Source organism: Erpetoichthys calabaricus, chromosome 1, assembly GCF_900747795.2.
Source record: "Erpetoichthys calabaricus chromosome 1, fErpCal1.3, whole genome shotgun sequence".
Lineage (NCBI taxonomy): Eukaryota > Metazoa > Chordata > Cladistia > Polypteriformes > Polypteridae > Erpetoichthys > Erpetoichthys calabaricus.
This window is the reverse complement of record NC_041394.2, coordinates 48,216,376-48,237,266: the sequence shown is the minus strand read 5'-3', so window position 1 is coordinate 48,237,266 and position 20,891 is coordinate 48,216,376. Positions and strand designations below refer to the sequence as shown.

Below are 20,891 nucleotides of genomic sequence, written 5' to 3'. Positions count from 1 at the left end.
TTTCAACATCATTGATTACTATAGGTCGTTGTTTTGTTAACACTTTAACACCTTTTGCCACATCAGCTCTCTTGAAACTATCTTCCTCTTTAAGAATGGTACATATTGTCAACGTTGCTTTGCCGTATAGGCGTGCCAGATCAGCCACACGAACATCGTCTTTGTATTTTTTGATGATCTCTTTTTTCAGTTCTATGGTTAATTTCACTAATTTTTTTCATAGGTGCATCTTTAAATGCTTTCTTTGGCCCCATGCTGGTTGTGCACTTTCGTAACTCAACAGTAAAATACACAAAAAACTGCTATTCGCAATAAAATAACTCGGTGAAGGAGGGGCTCAGACTAACTCAAGATTCCTTTGTCTATCCGATGCCGTACAAACCATACATGTTTGATCATGTTTGAAAATGCTCAGGTTCCAACTACTTGTGTACGGAGACAAATTTCATGACGGAAAAATGCTTGTATACTAAATTACTTGGGAAGAGAGGTGCTCGTGAACAGAGGTCTCACTGTATAAGTAATCTAGAGATGATTTAACGCATATGGAAGAATGTGCATAGGTAATATGCAAATACTATGCATATATATATATATTTGGATGATAAATTAGACTGGACTGCCAATACTGATGCTCTGTGCAAGAAATGACAGAGCCGACTATACTTCCTTGGAAGGCTGGCGTCCTTCAACATCTGCAATAAGATGCTGCAGATGTTCTATCAGACGGTTGTGGCGAGCGCCCTCTTTTACACGGTGGTGTGCTGGGGAGGCAGCATTAAGAGGAAAGACGCCTCACGCCTGGACAAACTGGTGAGGAAGGCAGGCTCTATTGTTGGCATGGAGCTGGACAGTTTGACATCTGTGGCAGAGCGATGGGCGCTCAGCAGGCTCCTGTCAATCATGGAGAATCCACTGCATCCACTAAACAGTGTCATCTCCAGACAGAAGAGCAGCTTCAGCGATAGACTGCTGTCACTGTCCTGCTCTACTGACAGATTGAGGAGATCGTTCCTCCCCCAAACTATGCTAGTCTTCAATTCCACCCGGGGGGGTAAACGTTAACATTTAACATCATACAAAGTTATTGTCTGTTTTTCACCTGCATTATTATCAATCTTTAATTTAATATTGTTTATTGTATCAGTATGCTGCTGCTGGAGAATGGAGAATGTGAATTTCCCCTTGGGATTAATAAAGTATCAATCTATAAGGGACTTGAATTCAAGAATTTTTATATCTATCATGGTTTCTGGAACCATTTACCTGTGAATACCGAGGAATGACTGTGATATCTAACTGTGGAGTCAGGAGATCTGCTGCTGACAGTGTAATGAAATAGCAAAGTGATACTGAAGAACATAAAGAGACAGAATAAACATTGAGCAGTAGTGTTGTATGGGCAAGTCAGCGAGTGGCCCCTTGGGTGAGTGAAGAACTGACGTATCGTTAGGCAGTTGCAGTGTGGCAGAAATGCATTCTTTTCATGTTTTCACCTCCTGCCACCAACCATTCACTCTTTTGGTTTAATTAAAGGATTATTTTGATATACTGGCATTTGCAAAGATCCTTTGACATTTTGACTCTAATAAGAGGCACTCTGTTGTGGTGCATGTAGACCCGAATCATTTAATTATTGTGGCTTGGCACTTCACACAGACACTTTCAGGCCAGGCTGACAGCAAAGTAACTTTTCCTTCAAGAATGTGTGTGTGTGTATGTGTGTGTACATTTTTTTGTAAGAACTGGAGCAAAGTATGAGTTAAGTGGTTGCTTGTGGTGAAAGGAGATAAAGGAGGCAAGGATTAAATTGACAGTGTTATGTTCTTTAAAGCCCAGTACCCCAGCCACTATATTACATTGTTACATTTCAGTATTTTAACTTGGAGATCACCACATACCTGCCCGACTCTCTCTCAGTGCCTGTGACGTGATGTTTCTGGAGCTCTACACCCTCCCTTTTTCCTCTTGGACCTTATTAAACTCTGAATTGATTATCTGTTAAAAAACACACACACAGGTAAATGAAGAAGTCTTAATTCACATTAAGCATCGGGCTAATTAAGCTGAATGCCTGTTGATGGAGGAAAGAGACTGTGGTCCTTTCATGATTGGGGGAGCCAAAGCCTAAGCTGTGAAGTCTTTGTTAGCCAGTCGATTGCTCATCTCTGCTGTTGTAGCACTGTCATTACACAATGGAGAAACATTAATGCCACACCTAAGGCTGCATTGAAACCACACAGACACCTACACAGATGTGCATGTGTTGTGGGCAAAATTAAATAAGTCGCTTTGAGTAATATGAGGGAACTTACAAAAGGCTGAGGTTTTTTGCCTCAAATTCAGACTCATGAGCGGCATGCTGAAAACCCACCATTCTAGTGTGTTGCACACAGGCCAGCTTCTCTCAGTGTCTTCTTAACTTGTGCTTGTGAGTTAGTGAAAGGCCTAAACCAGTGGTCCCCAACCTTTTTGACAGCAAGGACCACTTTATTAGATGCAAATTTTTCCACGGACCGGTCGGGGGGGTTGGTTGGGGGGGGGCAGTTTTATACACAATTTACATAACATTTCTATTATTATTAAAGTTATTAAGCAGTTCGCATACGTTTGCAATCTGAGATTTTTCTTCTTTTTTTGCATATAACAAAGACATATGCTTTACATTTGCCAATCCAACAGATTGCACATCACAAACATTAACACTGCAATCTTTTTTTCGTGTCTGCCGTTTCTATAGGAGGGTGACAATGAGTTAAATTCCAATGGATGTTTTTCAAATGTTGACAAGCAATAAGCAAAAGGAATCAATGAAAACCACAGACAACAAAAACTGCCAAAAAAAAAAAAAAAAACAGTACGAGGAAAGTTCGAAGAAAGAGATTTTTTTACAATGTTTCTGTTTGGGGATCGTTGTGCAAACGTGCACATCTGAGCTGCGACTACAGATCTAACTGCTCTGTGGATGATTCGTTCAAGCATTTCAAGGTCACTTCGTTGTAATGAAAGCATCTGTTGAATGTACTTCGTAGTAACGTGATTTCTATAGACTCGTGTCATAAGGGGAAACTGTCGGGACCATAAAAATACTTTGTTGTAATAGTCTCTCACCTCAGTCTCTCTCCTCTCTCTGCACCGCTGCAAAGCCCCGCCCGCCAAGCGTTCTGAAAAGTCTGAGTGAGTCGCCGTTGCCGGCAGTTCTCTCGCGGCCCGGCTGTCAGACGGCTGCGGACCAGTAGTGGGCCGCGGACCGGGGGTTGGGGACCCCTGGCCTAAACCATTAGTCATCAGTTAGCAAAGGCAAGAAACAAGTCCTAGGCACCTTGCTTTGTCTTGAAGATAATAACATGGCCATGTCCTCAGCACTGATAATGACTGTCGTGACAGAAGTGATTACCATTTTCAAGAAGAAGAGGCGCTATACGGTCAGGGCAGACACAAAGATGCCAATCCTGATATTTCTTCCAGTACAGAAGCAAATGAGGAATATAAACGACCCTTACTAGCAATTCAGACTCTTGCCAGCCCAACTGCCTTCCACAGTATGTCCAAGATGGTGAAACCTAAAGGAATAGAGAAAAGCACTAAATGTTGCAGAAGTTCCCTGCTGATCTCACCATAAACTGTTGGGGTCCTTGGACACTTCTTTTAATATCAAACAGTCAGCTCTTGGACTGAATTTGCTGGGCTGGTCAAATTAGCAGTCATTTGAAATCTATGCCACTTGTTGATGATTTTCCTTACATTTAAATGATTGATTTCAAATAATTTGTTGATCTTTTTAAAACTCTTGACAGACTCATATGCATCCCCAAACTTCTTTCTGAAGGTCTTAGTGAGCTCTTTTGATCATGGAATAATGACAACACACATCAATAACAAAGAGAACACCAGACCCTAAATATCTGTGGTTTAAGTAAGACAGGGTCCATCTGCATAGTCCCTAAGGAGCTTCTAATCATTGGCAACAAATCTGGAGCACTTAATCCTAATATTGTGGATTGCAAGTGGTGATCAATGTAGGGGTGAACTTACTTTTTCCATGTGACAAATTGGCATTTTTGTTCATTTAGTTTATGGAAGTGAATACTCAATACTCTGTGTCAATTTCATGTGTCATTTGTTCAAGTACACCCATCTTTATCAGTAGACACTGTGCATGAAATCTAATGATGAAATATGTTGAAAAAGTCAACAATTGACTTGGGGTATTTTTACTCTTTCATGTGACTATAATATAATACTGTGTATAATTTTGTATTTTGGGCACCATGGCGGTTTTGGATCCCACACCCAGAGTTTGTTTGTGAGTTTCCTCCCATATCACTTAAAGACGCAGGTCTTGCTGACTGGTGGCTCTAAATTTGTCCTGTGTGTGTGTTCATGTGTGTGTGTGTGTGCGTGTGTGCGTGTGTGTGTGTGTGTGTATATACATGTGGGTGATGGACTAAAACTTTGCCCAGGATAGTTTCCCAGTTTGTGTCTAGTGTTGCCTAATGAGTTGTGGCTCTCAGTAACCCTGCAATCCAATAATCCAGTTTGTGAATGTTATGAGTGCGTTCTGTATGTACTGAACATAAATCAATGTTTTCATTTCTTTGCAATTAAAGGACGTGATGCCCTTATCAAGAGAATCGATGTGAAAATGTTTTTATGTCATTAATGGCATTTCTTGTCGCTCTTTATTGTTGATTCACTATCTCTTTAATTAATTTTCTGTGAGTATTTCATTTTCTTGAATGCGTTTATCAACAGTTTAGTGTGGCCCCCTGGGATACGGTGCCAGTGATAACAGATAGACCGATAAAGAATCTTCTTTGTTCTCTGTGCCTCATCTTCCTTTTCGCTTTTTGCTTGCCCACTGTTAAAATTCCTTTGCCCCTTCAAAGACGCTTAGCAAGAAATCAATTCTGTCATCAGTAATAATCCAGGCAAAGCAGTCAAGAAGAGGAGTTGTGTCTGGGGAGTACGATGTGGTCAGCCGTAGGCGCATCCATTTGATTTAATGAATTACTTTAAACAGACGCACCCCTGTTAAGCGTCCAGCAATTCTCTTTCAGAATCATTTGATAATAAAAAAATCAGAGCTCTCTCAGCCATCTATTAGGATTTACTATTTCTCTCTGGAAAAGCCTACCAGAGGAAAAAAATAAATGCGGACTCTGCTGCATATCACATTCTTCATGCCGAAACAGTCGTGGTCCGTATGCAGCATACACAGGGGTCTTAAACTCAGCTACTGGAAGGCCACGCTGGCTGCCAGCATTTATTTGTGTGGAAGCTAAATCAACATTTAGATTAAAATCCTGCATTAATTGGGGTTTGTGTTTCTCTGTTTCTGAACTCAGCAGGTGGATTTCAAAATAGCTTCAGGTATTTAGTTCAATTTAGCAAAGATATCTTAGTAACTGTCATCTTAGCCCCGGGTTTGCATTTTTCATCTTTAGTTCTCTTAGAAAGGGGACTTTGCCATGCATATGCATTGCACCCAATTTGTATTCAGCTAGCTGTATACAGGGCATACCTTGCAGAAGAATGGCATCTTGTGGGTGAGGCACTGATTTTCTTTAATACTGCTATATATCTACAGATAGTGGCAGAGCAGTTAGCACTGCTGAATCATAGCCCTTGAATCTTAGGTTTCTCCCAGTTTTCATGATGGAAGGATCCTAGGCTAACCTTATTCTCACTTTCAGAGTCTTTATTACATAAACCTGAACAGAGAGTCCTAAATCCCCACTATAGCCCTCGTATGTTTACTCTTACCAGCCTGTCTACTATCTGTCTACAATCTGCAATGGTTGTCATGAGTTCAGTGGGAATTACATTTTTCCTACAAACAATGCATTTTTACTAGAGAAATATCATTCTCTAATGTATGTTTTTTAAAGTGGAGAATTTAATGAGATGTATTACACTTGCCAAGTGGTATGTAGTGTTATAGTTTAAGCTTGATTAAGTAAAATGTCAAGGGCTATCATGTTATTCGCTATGTGGTGAAGGTTGTGTGAGAATGTGTATTAAAAAAGCAAGGAGGAGTTAAGAGGGAAGTGTATGGTACGAGAGATAATGCCTAGTTTATACCTAAGGTGACCCATCTATTGACAGGAACGTTTGAGCATCTCTATGAAGAGAAAAGAGCCCCCCACCCAGCCTGATTATACGATTGAGTTTACACACACCAAAATAACCAAGGGGTTGAAATGATCAAGTCTTTGTGCACTGAAATGACCAAGACCCTAAAATCCAAACTCGATTAAATGATCAAGTCTCCGCACAGCCAAACGCAAGAGTGGGAAATTCCGCAAAGCATTAAATTATCGGGTGTCCGCGTACTGCATTTTAAAATTATGATGAACTCTCTATTAAGGGGCTAAGTCACCCAGGGGCCTGTCAGGGTCTGAATCTAGGCTAGCCAAGGAGAAAACATTAGAGGTGGCTACACCTCCTGCTCACTAGCGATCACAGTGTTCCAAAAGCAAGCCTATGAGACTGTGATTGTCCCAAGTCGAGGAACTGGCTCTTTATGGTAATAAGAACACCCAGCAGTTCAGGGACACCAGCATAGTGTACCTGGTATAAATAGAGGCTCACCCCAGACCCAGAAGTGACCCTAAGAGGGAAGTTTAAATTGCCCCCTGTGCTGGAGGCCATTTCACTGCAGGGTTAGGAAGGGAATGGAGATAACTCTCAGAATTTAAGAGAAAAGAAGTGGGAAGTTAGAAATGGAATGCCTTGGGTGGCTCTGAGGTGGATGAGTGGGCCATATGCACCACTTGGAAGACAGAGTTTCAAAACCTGTTTAGTCAGACCTCTTGGAGAAGTAGGCTTGGTTCAGTAATTCTTCTTTCGTTTGTGTTATCATATCTATAGCTTATTCTGGTATTAAAGTTGCCATGTTTATGCATTTTTGCCTCCCATGTGATGTTCCGAATGCAGGCGGCTGCTAACAGTACCTCCTTCTATTACAGTACATTGCATGCACACAGGTACATGTTGGTGTAAAGGACAGGTGAAAGCAGACCTTGTTGGCATCAATTTTTGATTTGTTGAGACTTTTGCTTCATATACCCATGCATTTTCTGAATATGTATTCATTACACACAGTACAACATCAGAGACCATTTCTTTTCCTCTGCTCACCATCACACCATTGCTGTTTCTTAGATAGATAGATAGATAGATAGATACTTTATTAATCCCAAGTGGAAATTCACAGTTTCTTGGCTCGTCACCTAGGCTTTGACATGCTGTGGCCCACATTCCATCCACTACTCCTTCATAGATTCTCTCTCATTGAGGCGCAACAATTCTGTAAGACTGGAAAATGTAAAACTTTTCATATTAAGTGAACCGCTGTCTGTTTTGGCCTTGCCCTTGCTTGTTTTGCTGTCCTTTCAGAGAGTTTTCCCTTCTAAACTCCTTTCATTAAAATAACATTTACAGCTTAGCTTTCTGGACCCTCTTATATTAATTCAGTGTCACGGCAGACCAGTGATCATCTTAAAAACAATGCACAGGAAATTACCATTACAGGGTACTCTCACTCACTCAGTTCAGAGCCACATTGCCTATAAAAAGTATTCACCCCTGCAGAAGTTTTCACTTTTGATTGCTATACAACATTAAATCACAGTGGAGTTTTTTTTTATATCAATCAACAGAAAATGACTCTATAATGTCAAAATGAAAACAGATCTCTGCAAAGTGGTTTAAATTAAATAAAATAAATAGTACACAAAATAATTGATCTCCTAAGTATTCACCCTGTTAATTCAGTATTCAGTAGATGCACCTTTGGCAGCCATGACAGCCCTGAGTCTGTGTGCACAGGTCTTTATCAGCTTTGTACATCAGTACACTGCAGTTTCACCCATTCTTCTTTGTAGAACTGCTAACAGGGGGGATAACATTAATGAGCTACTGCATGAAGTTATGGGAAAGAGTAGTGGAAGCTAGGTTAAGAAGTGAGGTGATGATTAGTGAGCAGCAGTATGGTTTCATGCCAAGAAAGAGCACCACAGATGCGATGTTTGCTCTGAGGATGTTAATGGAGAAGTTTAGAGAAGGCCAGAAGGAGTTGCATTGTGTCTTTGTGGACCTGGAGAAAGCATATGACAGGGTGCCTCAAGAGGAGCTGTGGTTTTGTATGAGGAAGTCAGGAGTGGCAGAGAAGTACGTAACAGTTGTACAGGATATGTACGAGGGAAGTGTGACAGTGGTGAGGTCTGCGGTAGGAGTGACGGATGCATTCAAGTTGGAGGTGGGATTACATCAAGGATTGGCTCTGTGCCCTTTCTTATTTGCAATGGTGATGGACAGGTTGACAGACGAGATTAGACAGGAGTCCCCGTGGACTATGATGTTTGCTGATGCCATTGTGATCTGTAGTGATAGTAGGGAGCAGGTTGAGGAGACCCTGGAGAGGTGGAGATATGCTCTAGAGAGGAGAGGAATGAAGGTCAGTAGGAACAAGACAGAATACATGTGTGTGAATGAGAGGGAGGTCAGTGGAATGGTGAGGGTGCAAGAAGTAGAGTTGGCGAAGGTGGATGAGTTTAAATACTTGGGATCAACAGTACAGAGTAATGGGGATTGTGGAAGAGAGGTGAAAAAGAGAGTGCAGGCAGGGTGGAATGAGTGGAGAAGAGTGTCAGGAGTGATTTGTATCAGATGGGTATCAGCAAGAGTGAAAGGGAAGGTCTATAGGATGGTAGTGAGACCAGCTATGTTATATGGGTTGGAGACGGTGGCACTGACCAGAAAGCAGGAGACAGAGCTGGAGGTGGCAGAGTTAAAGGTGCTATGATTTGCACTGGGCGTGACGAGGATGGACAGGATTAGAAATGAGGACATTAGAGGGTCAGCTCAAGTTGGACGGTTGGGAGACAAAGTCAGAGAGGTGAGGTTATGTTGGTTTGGACATGTACAGAGGAGAGATGCTGGGTATATTGGGAGAAGGATGCTAAGGAAAGAGCTGCCAGGGAAGAGGAAAAGAGGAAGGTCTAAGCGAAGGTTTATGGATGTGGTGAGAGAGGACATGCAGGTGATTGGTGTCACAGAACAAGATGCAGAAGACAGGAAGATATGGAACAAGATGATCTGCTGTGGCAACCCCTAACGGGAGCAGCCAAAAGGAGAAAAGGAAGACTTCTTTGTAGAACTGCTGAAGCTCTGTCAGGTGTCATGGGGATGGGATTGAACAGCTTTTATCAAGTCCATTCACAAATTCTCAAAAAGTATGAGATCTGGACTCTGACTTGGCCACTCCAGCACATTACCATTGTTGTTTTTAAGCCATTTCTGGGTAGTTTTGGCTTTATGCTTGGGTTTGTTGTCTTGCTTGGAAAACAAACTTTCTCCCAAAACACTGGTTATTTGCTGACTGCATCAGGTTTTCCTCTAGGATTTCCTTGCGTTTTTCTACCTTCCCCAACCTCCAAAGCCTTCCAGGGCCAGCCAAAGAAAAGCATCCCCACAGTATGAAGCTGCCACCACCATGCTTCACAGTAGGGATGGTGTCTTTGTGGTAATGTGCAGTGTAACATGGCATTTAGTGTGATGACCAAAAAGCCTCATTTTGATCTCATCAGACAATTGACCCTTCTTCCGGCTGACTTTAGAGTCTACCAATGTGCCTTCTGGCCAACTCTCGGTGCATTTTTTAACAGTGGCTTTCTCTTTGCCACTTTCCCATAAAGGTGAACATGTGAAGCACTCTGTGTAGCAGTTGTTATTTGGACAATCTCTCCAACATGAGTCTCTGTAGCTTGTAACTCCCTCAGAGTTCTCATAGGTCTGTTGGTGGCCTCCCTCACTAGTCTTCTTCCTGCACAATCACTCAATTTTTGTGGACAACCAGCTCTTGGCAGATTTACAGCTGTGCCATACATTTTCCATTTCTTAATGGTTGATTTAACAGGACACCGAATGACATTCAATGACTTGGATATTTTCTTGTCTCCATCCTCTGACCTGTACTTTTTAATCAACTTTTCATGAGTTCCTTGGTGTTTTCTTTTTTCCCTATTGTGTAGAGTAGGTTACAATACTGAAAAACCACAAGCAGGACCTTCCAGATATGAAGCATTTAGATTACAATCAATGGAAACCCCAGACAGGTGATCTCCGTTGAACTAATTCTGTGACTTCTAAAACCATTTGGCTGCACTAGTGATGATTCAGGTGTGATCACTTATATAGCCCAAATAGTTTTTGTCTTAATTAACTTGAAATTCCTCCACCCTTTTTTAACTTATTTAGTTCAGTTCCAGGTCACTGGAGCCAAACCTTATCCAGGCACAAGTAATCATCCCTAGATGGGGCATCACTCACTTGCACTTGGCCAATTAGCCTAGCAGGCATATCTTTATGATGTAGAAGAAAAAGAAGTTGAGCACCTGGACCTACAAAGTCATAGGGAAAATGTGAAAACTCCACAAAGGCAATGAACGGGCTGCACTTACCACAGTGCCATCATGTTACACTCGTGGCTGTGCAATGTTTTCTCCAGTTGCTTCTGTTTTCCTCTCACATCACAAAGCTTTGCATCTTGGGTTCATGTTACACTCTATACTGGACCTTTGTGTGTGTGATGACCTAGCATCCCAACCAGGGTCAGCTCCCTGACAGGGCCCTAAAGTGGATAATAGTGTTTAAAAAATAGATGGATGAATGGCCATTTCAAGTCCAGGAAATTTAAGGGAAGGCATAAAATTTAGAGAGCTCTGTAGATGCAAGCCCATTGCCTTCATTGAGCTGTCAGGTTCAGTGGTCAAATTTGACCTGACTTTTCAATGACATTCTGTGCTTTATTCATCCTGAACACAGTTGACCACTTTGGTGTGCCTGTGTGTATGAGTGTCAGGATGTCAGTCTGTGGATGCGATAACTCAAAAAAAGATCCCTCAATCCAAATGAAACTTGGCACGGTTATTAGCATTGTAAAATGCTAGACGTCTATGAATTTTCACCAAATCACACCCCTCAGTAAATGCTTCCAGGTGTTGTATAGGTAGAGCTGTCACCAGTGACACTAGGTGTTCCTGCAAGGTCTGTAAAGATATACCAGAAAAGACCAGACTGACTGCCTTCTCCAGCGTTCTTGACAGTTGGCACCATGCTGCCCTCTAGTGGCCTGGGGAATCTCAACATGACTACTGTAATAGGATTTCATCCAATTGAAAATAGGGCCTTGCATGACACCCAGATGGAGAGGTAGTGTCCCCTGTAAATCTATAAGGGAAAAATAGATATGTAATATAATATACTAATAGTAATTAAAGCTTGCATCATACAAATTGCTTTGTTTTTCTCATGGAATTGATAAAATAGTTGTCGTAATAGTACATATGGGAAAGGAAACATGATAGAATACTAATGGTGTACTTAGGAACTGCAGTAATAATTTTAAAGTTTCAAATAATTGTGCAGGGGAAAGTCAGACATTTGACCTAACAAAGAATAACAAAGGAAAGAAAAAAACAACAACTACTTCTTCTTCTTTCGGCTGCTCCCGTTAGGGATTGCCACAGCGGATCATCTTTTTCCATAATAGAAAAAGACAACAATGTTCATTATTAAGGGACACTTGCTATACAATCAGCTTAAATTTTAGAATACAGAAGATGGCAATTAAAAAAGATGATGAAAGATTAATGAAAAGATGTTGTTATGCTTCCTGGCGAAATCAAATAAATGCATAGCTTAATATATAAGAAAGTTATTGTAGACATGGTATGAATGTACGAGTTTTTTTTTAGAAAGTAATAATTCTTCAAAAATTCTTCAAAAATATAATATTCAAATAAGCTACAAAATAATCAATGACTATTTTATCAAAGAAGATATTAATAAGGGATAGTTTCATTTAAATCATAAGCAAACATTTAAATGTAGAAGGAGTAACAGATTAAAAATAGCTTGCCTTAATGCTAGAAGTATCAAAAATAAGGTAAATGAGTTGGAGTTGTATGTCGCAGAGCATAATTATGATATTATAGCAATAATGGAAACCTGGCTAAATAACAAAGATGGGGATGAGTGTAACATAGAGGGATACACATTTTTTAGGAAGGATAGACAGAACAGAAAAGGAGGTGGGGTTGCTGTTTATGCCAAACTGGATTTAAATGGAAGTCCTCTTCAGTTGGATGATGAGCCCCATCGTAGTGAGTACATGTGGCTTCGCCTGGAAAATATTAGGGAAAGAGGTCTTATTTTAGGAGTGTGTTATAGACCTCCCAATTCAGACAGTAATTTCAACACACACCTTTAGGTAATATCAAAAAGGCAAGTTTACAGGGAGATATTATAGTCATGGGAGACTTTAATTATCCAAATATTAACAGGGATAACCTTACAGATGGAGGAGCACAAGAGCAGGAGTTTTTAGAAGTAATCAGTGGCTGTTTTTTAACACACACTGCAAGTTAAAGCACCAACACGGGGTGAAGCCTGTCTGGATTTAGTATTGTGTAATAATCAAGATAGAATTGAGGATGTAGAGGTGATTGAACCACTAGGGTCAAGTGACCATAATAATAATACAATTCTCAGTGTTTGGTAAGAGTACAAATGGCAAAGACTAAAATTGTTAAGTTGAACTTTGGTAGGGCTCATTTTGAGCAGATGCAACAAAGTCTAAGTAGGATACACTGGGATAAGCTTTTAAGTGAGGAGACAGTCGAGGAGCAGTGGAACAGGTTTAAAAATGTTTTACATGTAATGCAGGACAGATACATACCTAAATTTGGAATTAATAGGAAATTTAAAAAAAACTCCACAGTGGATTAATAAAGATTTAAAAAATTGCTTTATAAGGCATATAAGACTAATGACTGCAAAGTGAATCGTAGAGCGTATGACAACATGAGGGCAACCATTAAGAAGGATATCAGGGAGGCTAAAAGACAGTTGGAGAGGAATATAGCCGATAAGGCGAAAGAAGACCCTTAGAGATTCTTTCAGTGTTTTAGTAGTAAAAGAACAGTCAAGGAGGAGGTCAAGTGCATCAGAAATAATAAAGGGGAATTAAAAGATACAGACAGTGAAATAGTGGATGCCCTAAACTTATATTTTTCTGAGGAGTTTACAAGTGAGCAAGTGGATAACCTCCCAGAGGTAAACGCAACTACTAATGAGGTACTGAGGGATTTGGAAATTGTAGAGGGAGAAGTGCTGCTCAGATTAAATAAGCTGAAATTAAACAAATCACCAGGACCAGATAATATTTATCCTTGGGTTCTTAAGGAGGCTAGTGAGTCCATATATAAACCCTTGACAGATATTTTTAGGAAGTCACTGCGCACTAGAGAGATTCCGAAGGACTGGAAAATGGCAAACATCATCCCATTATAGAAAAAGGGTGACAGGGCAGATCCAAACAACTATAGGCAAGTAAGCTTAACATGCATCATAGGAAAATTAATGGAAGGAATAATTAAGGATAAGATTGAGCAACACCTGGCAAGGAGAGGAGTTCTTCTGAACAGTCAGCATGGGTTCAGAAGAGGGAGGTCGTGTTTTACTAACATGCTGGAATTCTATGAGGACGCAACAAAAGGATACAATCAAAATGGAGCATATGATATTATTTATCTTGACTTTCAGAAAGCATTTGATAAGATGCCACGAGAGGTTGGACATCAAACTAAAAGAAGTGGGAGTTCAGGGTGATGTTTTTAGATGGGTGCAGAATTGGCACAGGAAACAGAGGGTGATGGTGTGAGGAACCTCATCAGAACTGGCCGATGTTAAGACTGGTGTTCCACAGGGGTCAGTTCTAGGGCAGCTGCTATTTTTAATATATATAAATGATTTAGATAGGAATATAAGTAACAAGCTGGTTAAGTTTGCAGATGATACCAAGATAGGTGGATTAGCAGATAATTTGGAATCCGTTATATCATTACAGAAGGACTTGGATAGCATACAGGCTTGGGCAGATTTGTGTCAGATGAAATTTAATGTCAGTAAATGTAAAGTATTACACATAGGAAATAAAAATGTTAGGTCTGAATACACAATGGGCAAAAACAAGAGTACACCTTAAGAGAAGGATTTAGGAGTCATAGTGGACTCTAAGCTATCGACTTCCAGACAGTGTTCAGAAGCCATTAAGAAGGCTAACAGAATGTCAGGTTATATAGCGCCCTGGTGTGTGGAGTACAAGTCCAAGGAGGTTATACTCAAGCTTTATAACACACTGGTGAGGCCTCATCTGGAGTAGTGTGTGCAGTTTTGGTCTCCAGGCTACAAAAAGGACATAGCAGCACTAGAAAAGGTCCAGAGAAGAGCGACTAGCCTGATTCCAGGGCTACAGGAGTTGAATTATGAGGAAAGATTAAAAGAGCTGAGCCTATACAGTTTAAGCAAAAGAAGGTTAAGAGGTGACATGATTGAAGTGTTTAAAATTATGAAGGGAATTAGTCCAGTGGATTGAGACTGACATTTTAAAATAGGTTCATCAAGAACACGGGGACACAGTTGGAAACTTGTTCAGGGTAAATTAGAAATTTCACACAAACAGATTTTCTTTACACAAAGAATGATAGACACTTCGAATAAGCTACCAAGTAGTGTGGTAGACAGTAAGACTTTAGCGACTTTCAAAACTCAACTTGATGTTTTTTTGGAAGAAATAAGTGAATAGGACTGGCGATCTTTGTTGGGTTGAATGGCCTGTTCTCGTCTAGAGTGTTCTAATGTTGATTTTATTCCTAAAACTTCTATTAATTCTTTATAGACAATGTTACCTGCATGGAATGAAGGGATTAAACACTTTTTTTTTATTTTTGATATCACTGAGATAGTATTGGCATATTTAGCATAACATATAAGTGAAAGCATCATAAAAGAAACTGTTTGAAATTCATTAAGTTTTTTGTCATTTTTCTGTCTCTTTCAGGTATCTGGGCATCACACGACCTTTGACCTATCCAGCCAGGCAGAACGGGCAGTTGATGGCCAAGATGATTTTGGGGGTTTGGCTGGTGTCAGCGTCCATAACCCTTCCTCCATTCTTCGGCTGGGCTCAGAACGTCAACACTGAAGGCTTGTGTCTGATCAGCCAAGACTTTGGCTACACCATCTACTCCACTGGAGTTGCCTTCTACATCCCCATGTTGGTCATGCTCGTCATGTACTATAAAATCTTTAAAGCTGCTCGCAAGAGTGCAGCCAAGCACAGGTTCTCTGGCTTCCCTCGGCAAAAGGACCTGGAAACTGTGGCCAACGATGGACTCAAGATGCAACGTCTGAAGCCTCCCGGGATGGCGGAGGAGTGTGCTGCCTTGTCAAGGTTCCTCGGCCGAGAACGCAAGAATATCTCCATTTTTAAAAGAGAGCAGAAGGCCGCCACCACCCTTGGTGTCATTGTTGGGGTCTTCACCATCTGTTGGTTGCCTTTTTTCATCCTATCGACCGCAAGGCCCTTCATTTGCGGCATTGAGTGCAGCTGTATCCCAATTTGGCTGGAGCGCACCCTGCTTTGGTTTGGATACACCAACTCACTCATGAATCCCTTTATTTATGCCTTCTTCAACCGAGACTTGCGTTCCACCTATAAAGATCTCCTCCGCTGCCGATATCGCAACATTAACCGGCGGCTCTCTGCAGTGGGGGTGCACGAGGCCTTGAAGGTGTGAATGTAGTCACACTGAGCTCTACTGAGATGTACCATCTCATGTGCAAAGTAACCCTTGTGGAGTAAATGATCCTCATTCTGAGATAAGAGGTGGCAGAGTGGGATTGCATCTACAATACACATCCATAAACTGTGTCGATGAGGGTCAACGTAAAGGGAATAGCATTTACAGCGCCTGCTTAACCAAGAATTCTGCTTCTTACAAGCAATCCACACAGGGCACAGCCAGTCAAAATGGTGACTGAGGAAAAACTGGACAATGGTGGCTTTCACACATGATCACAAAAATTGGACTTTACACATTCCTTAGCAGGATGCCGAAGCAGGAGTAAAAAGAGGTACGGTGTGCACAGGCCTTGATCGATGCCTGAAGGAGACCTGAAGCAATCTGGGTGAATATCTGATAAGACGAAACTGTCCGTTTGCTTAGACTCCTGCTAAGATGTGTGGGCCTCAGAAGAATGGGAGACAGGCTGTTGGCATTCTTCAAAATATCCATCTGGCCATTTGTTTTCATTTCTCATTGATCATCAAGTTGCAAATATGACATATGCTGCCTTAACTTTAGAAAATAACTAATATGGCTTTAAGGTGTGAAGGAGCATGCTGTCTAGTTGGGGCCAGTCCAATGAGCTACCACCCTCTTGTCCATTTACAATAGAAGACTTTAGGTCAGTGCCAGCTGATATGGAACCTGGAGGCCCTGAATGTTCCCAGCATGGCAGGCCGCAGTGATTCAAGTGTTTGAGGGCTGACCATGGAGGCCTAAGCTGGAACAAGTTGGCGATACTTATAGAGGATTCTTCATATTTGCAGTGGAACTGAGTGATTCCGGTCCTTTTCTTTTTTTGTAAATCTTCACATTGAGTGCTAAACATCTTGAAATATTTAAAAAAACAAATAAAGATATATGCAAGACAGAATGGTGAGAAATGTTTCTGACTTTGAAGTAACATGTTACCTGCAATCTTCAGACAGAAAAAAAAGTTAAAAGTGGCTTTTCTCTACAAGCCAAGCTGTGATTAAAGTGGGTTGGGAGCAGAGTCAGCGGTGACCCAGGATCAAAGCATACCTCAGTTCATCAGTTGTCATATTCTAGGTGGGGTAGAGCCTAGGTAGGAAGTGTGCCAGTTCATCACATTAGCCAATTTTTTGTCATTGCCCATACTAACTGGAAACCCGGAGCAAACTTCACAAAGACCCCCCAAGAACACCCAAACAGGGATTCAAACCCTGAAAAACTCAAACTGTGAGGCAGCAGGACTAATGTTGGTGCAATAATAACTGAATAAATTTGTCAAAATTAGAACTTTGTGGACATTGCTGCAAATGCACACCTGCTATTAAACATTCGCCAAGCAAAGCTGTTAACTGGCTTAGCTCAGAGATCTTTAGGCAAAGCAGCGAGTCAACCTGGGAAGTTAAACCAATACATTTAGGGGCAAACTCACTTATCCAATCATCCATAAGTTCTGGTAACTGCCTTAGTCCAATGCAGAATTTTACAGAGCAGAAGCTGCAAAGCAGAATTTTATTGTTGGGCTACCCACACACTCAATTCTTCATCAGTCCATCAGTGCTGTTACCTAATTTAGTTCTATAAAGAGTCACACAGAGCAGGGGCCTATTCTGGGATTGTGATGCCCCATGCAATGGCACCTTCACAAAAGCTTGGACTCTCAACATTTGAAGTCTTCCCTGAGTGATCAGTGTGAGATGGTTGAGTGACACAAATCAAAATTTTAGCAAAGTTTAAAAAAATATTTAGTGTATTCCATGGGGGCCAAATCCCAATCTTGTTTAAAGCAGCAAAATTTCAACAAAATCAGTTCTTGTGGACTGATGCATTTAAAAGTGAGGGGCATATAACAAAATGATTAAAGATGACAAAAGCTAATTGCTTCTTTACCCCTCTTTCTTTTTCCCTCAAACGTTACTCAGGGCAAAGAGACCTCATCCATCTCTATGTATATAAAATCCAACGTCTGTCTGTCTGTCCACTTTTCACAAGAGAACTACTTAACGGATTTAGATCAGATTTTTTTTTATAATTTGCTTGAACATTTCAGTTGATTTTGCGACTTCTCTCATTGTATCATAGTCTGCTTGCCGTACTGATTTATTTGCTCGAATCCAAGAAAGACGCAGTAGGCCGAGGGGAGGGGGGCAGGTACCTCTTCATTCATGCACCAGCCTTAGCTAGCAAATGAGAGAACTACTTAACGGATTTAGATCTTTTTTTTTTTTTAGACTTTGCTTGAACATTCTGATTGATTTTGCGACTTCTCTCATCATGCTAAGTATCATAGTTTGCTTTCAGGAGCGATATATTCGTACTATTCCGAGACATAGGCTGCTAGCCGAGGGAAGGGGGAAGAGTGACGTCAGGAGTGGGGAGTCAGTCTCTCTGTGTTTTAGAGAGTAACTTGCCTCCGCTTAGCTAGTGATACTTTTTTGTTTATTGATTTTTAAAGTTTGTCCTGTTTAACTACTAAGTGGGCGGAGCCGCGGGGAACAGCTAGTGCAAGATAAAAACAAAGACGACCCTGACACAATGATTAAATCACCACATGGACTAATCACTCAGCTCTGAATCCACTTCTTCTATAGTTCAGAGGACTTCACCTGCAGGAACTGCACTGTCTTCTCTCCCAACATGGAGCTCTCAGATTTTTACTAGCAGACGAGTCAAATTCCTCCAGTACCTGCAGTGCCTTTCAACCTAAGCTTCTATCTCCACTTTAACACATAGATTAGAGGACTCTACCATAAGCACTACAAGACCCTCATCTCATAACAAGGAGCTCACAGAAGAATGCCAGAGTCCAACATATGGATTGATGCCACAGGTAGACAATGACAACTAACCCCACTCTAGCTACTGTAATAGCATTATATATTCTCGTAGGATTTCTGCAGCCAAACCTGTTCGAATACTACTCTGATCCCCAGTTATAGGCTTGCATGCCTCCTTGTTTGTTATGCTGTATAAATCGACCCAATCACAACTCCTACAATAGGGGACATAACCCAACACGCGAAAGCAATCCACAGTTCAGTCATCTTTCCTAAACCCTGCTCAGATAACTCTCTCCTGAACATTCTCTCTGGGCCCTTTCACTCTCCTGCACAAATCTCTCCAAACATGATGCTTTACATCTATACGGTATTGAGTAACACCCAAATGTCGGCACCTCCTCTCATGGACTCACACATGGCTCCACTCAAGACTGCACACTTGTCTGTGACCTTTACCCATGTTGCACTCCCTTATAACTATATTGCCTCCTTCACTGGCATCCCAAACTTCACCAGTACTCATTCATTGTTCCCCGCACAAATGGCAAAAAAGTGGTATGAGGCCTCTAAAATGGTCAGGAAAGCAGGCGAGAATACTCTGCTGGTCTGCTCATAGGGGGAGCACACAAAGGTAGCTTGAGATCAATGGAGACTGGCTGGCTTTGGCCTATGCCAGGGCCAAAATGTGCTTCGAAATCAAAGTTCAAAAATATATTCTTGAATGTCCCAGTATAACAAAAATGTCCAACTAGAGAAAGAATGACCACAAGTCCTTGATTAGGGGACGACAAAGGCAAACAAAGTATACTTATAAATGAAAGATTTATTTTATACGGAAGCTCTGAACCGCACAGTGAAAAAAAATTATGGGAAACCCTTATCTCGTACGTACGGGATACCTTCATGCACGTATGAGATGTTTTCGCGTACATACGGGATACTTTTACGTACTTACGAGATGCTTTCACGTTTGTACAAGATAGTTTCACGTATGTACGAGATAATGTTAGATTAAAATATTACAAAAGTGCGGTTTGGGGCAGCCTAATTATGCCTTTACCAAGGCTTCGGCGCTTCAGTTTGACGTCACTTCCAGCTCTTGTAGCGCGTTGATAATTAAAAACCAGACGGTTGGGCTTTTATTTATTAAAGGAGTGTGGGATCTCGTATGCGATAAGAGTTGTCCCATAATTTTTTTTACTGTGCGGTTCAGAGCTTCCGTAATTTTACAAAATTACTCTGTAACAAAAAAAAAGTTCCACAGAGGATTTGCCTGAAAAGGCAAAGGCAATCCAAGGCAAATAAAGTTCCAATATGAAATCCAAAAATCAAAAGCCAAAATTAGAACAGCATAATATTAAAAAGCTGGTAAATATGCACAAAAAATAAGAAAGAACAAAAGGGAGACTCTCACCAACCCCCAAGTGCACACAAATGTACCTGAGAGGGTCTGCGATTCCCACGGTCTTTTATAGCACTGTTCCTTAATGGAGACTGACAGGTTAACCATCCTGTTGGGGAACAAACACTACAAAACACAAGGGACATGGCAGAAAATTGATCAACACATAGAAAACAATGAATGAACAAAAGTAACAAAAATATATAATTACTAGTCATTAAGCCTGTTACAATAACGGGCGCTAGAACAGTAGTGCATAAACATTAGTAGGAACAGTCTATATTAAATGGCAAGGGACTTTGACCTCATTCTTTTTGTTGGTCGTATTTTTCTTTCTTTCAGCCTTTCTTTTGTTGATGTTTACTTGCTGAGCTGACCGTTCTTCGTGTGCTGCCGCCGTGTATTGTGTGTCTTTAATTTTCTGTGACAGTAATACTGTCTTGTATGTCCGCTGGCTTGTACGTCCGTAATATACCTTTAATTTTCTCTGGCAGTAATACAGGTGTGCGCGTCGGTAATATGCCTTTAATTTTCTCTGGCGGTAATACAGGCTTGTATGTGGCTGTAATATGTGTCACTGTATTGTGTACCTTTAATTTCCTCTCACAGTAATACTGGTTTGTGTTACCGTAAAACGCCTATAACTTTCTCTAACAGTAATATCGCGTATCGCACCGTGCCCCACGCATGCGCACTTCACCAGAAGACACACACGCACGGACACCTGGATGCACACAAGGATTTTATTAAAGAGGATATGAAGAGTAAACAGAAATAACAATACTAATTAAAGTATTAAAAGACATGAAAAGACATAAAAAGGAATTTAATTAAACACCCTTGCTCATGGCAAACACCATAACCCCTCCTTCCATGGAGGTAAGCATGTAATGGCCGACTCGCTCTCCCAAACCGGCAGCTACACCACCAAGACCCATGGCCTGGCAATTTGAGGACATTAGACCCGACTTCTTCCAAATAAACTTCCCCAAATCAATGATCAAAAATAAGCCAAAAAACAAACCAAATGTAAAATAATAAAGT

The 20,891-nt window shown here is 41.0% G+C and overlaps 1 protein-coding gene across 1 annotated transcript in view; it reads left to right on the top strand.

Moving 5' to 3' along the window:
* The window catches only part of LOC114644707 (5-hydroxytryptamine receptor 7-like), a 158,169-nt gene extending 141,430 nt beyond the window's left edge, over positions 1-16,739 (top strand). Inside the window, exon 2 of the mRNA XM_028792726.2 lies at positions 14,909-16,739. Within this exon, the coding sequence (XP_028648559.2) occupies positions 14,909-15,647 (739 nt within the window). The 3' untranslated portion in view covers positions 15,648-16,739. The remainder of the gene's footprint in view (positions 1-14,908) is intronic.
* The last annotated feature ends 4,152 nt before the right edge of the window (positions 16,740-20,891 follow it).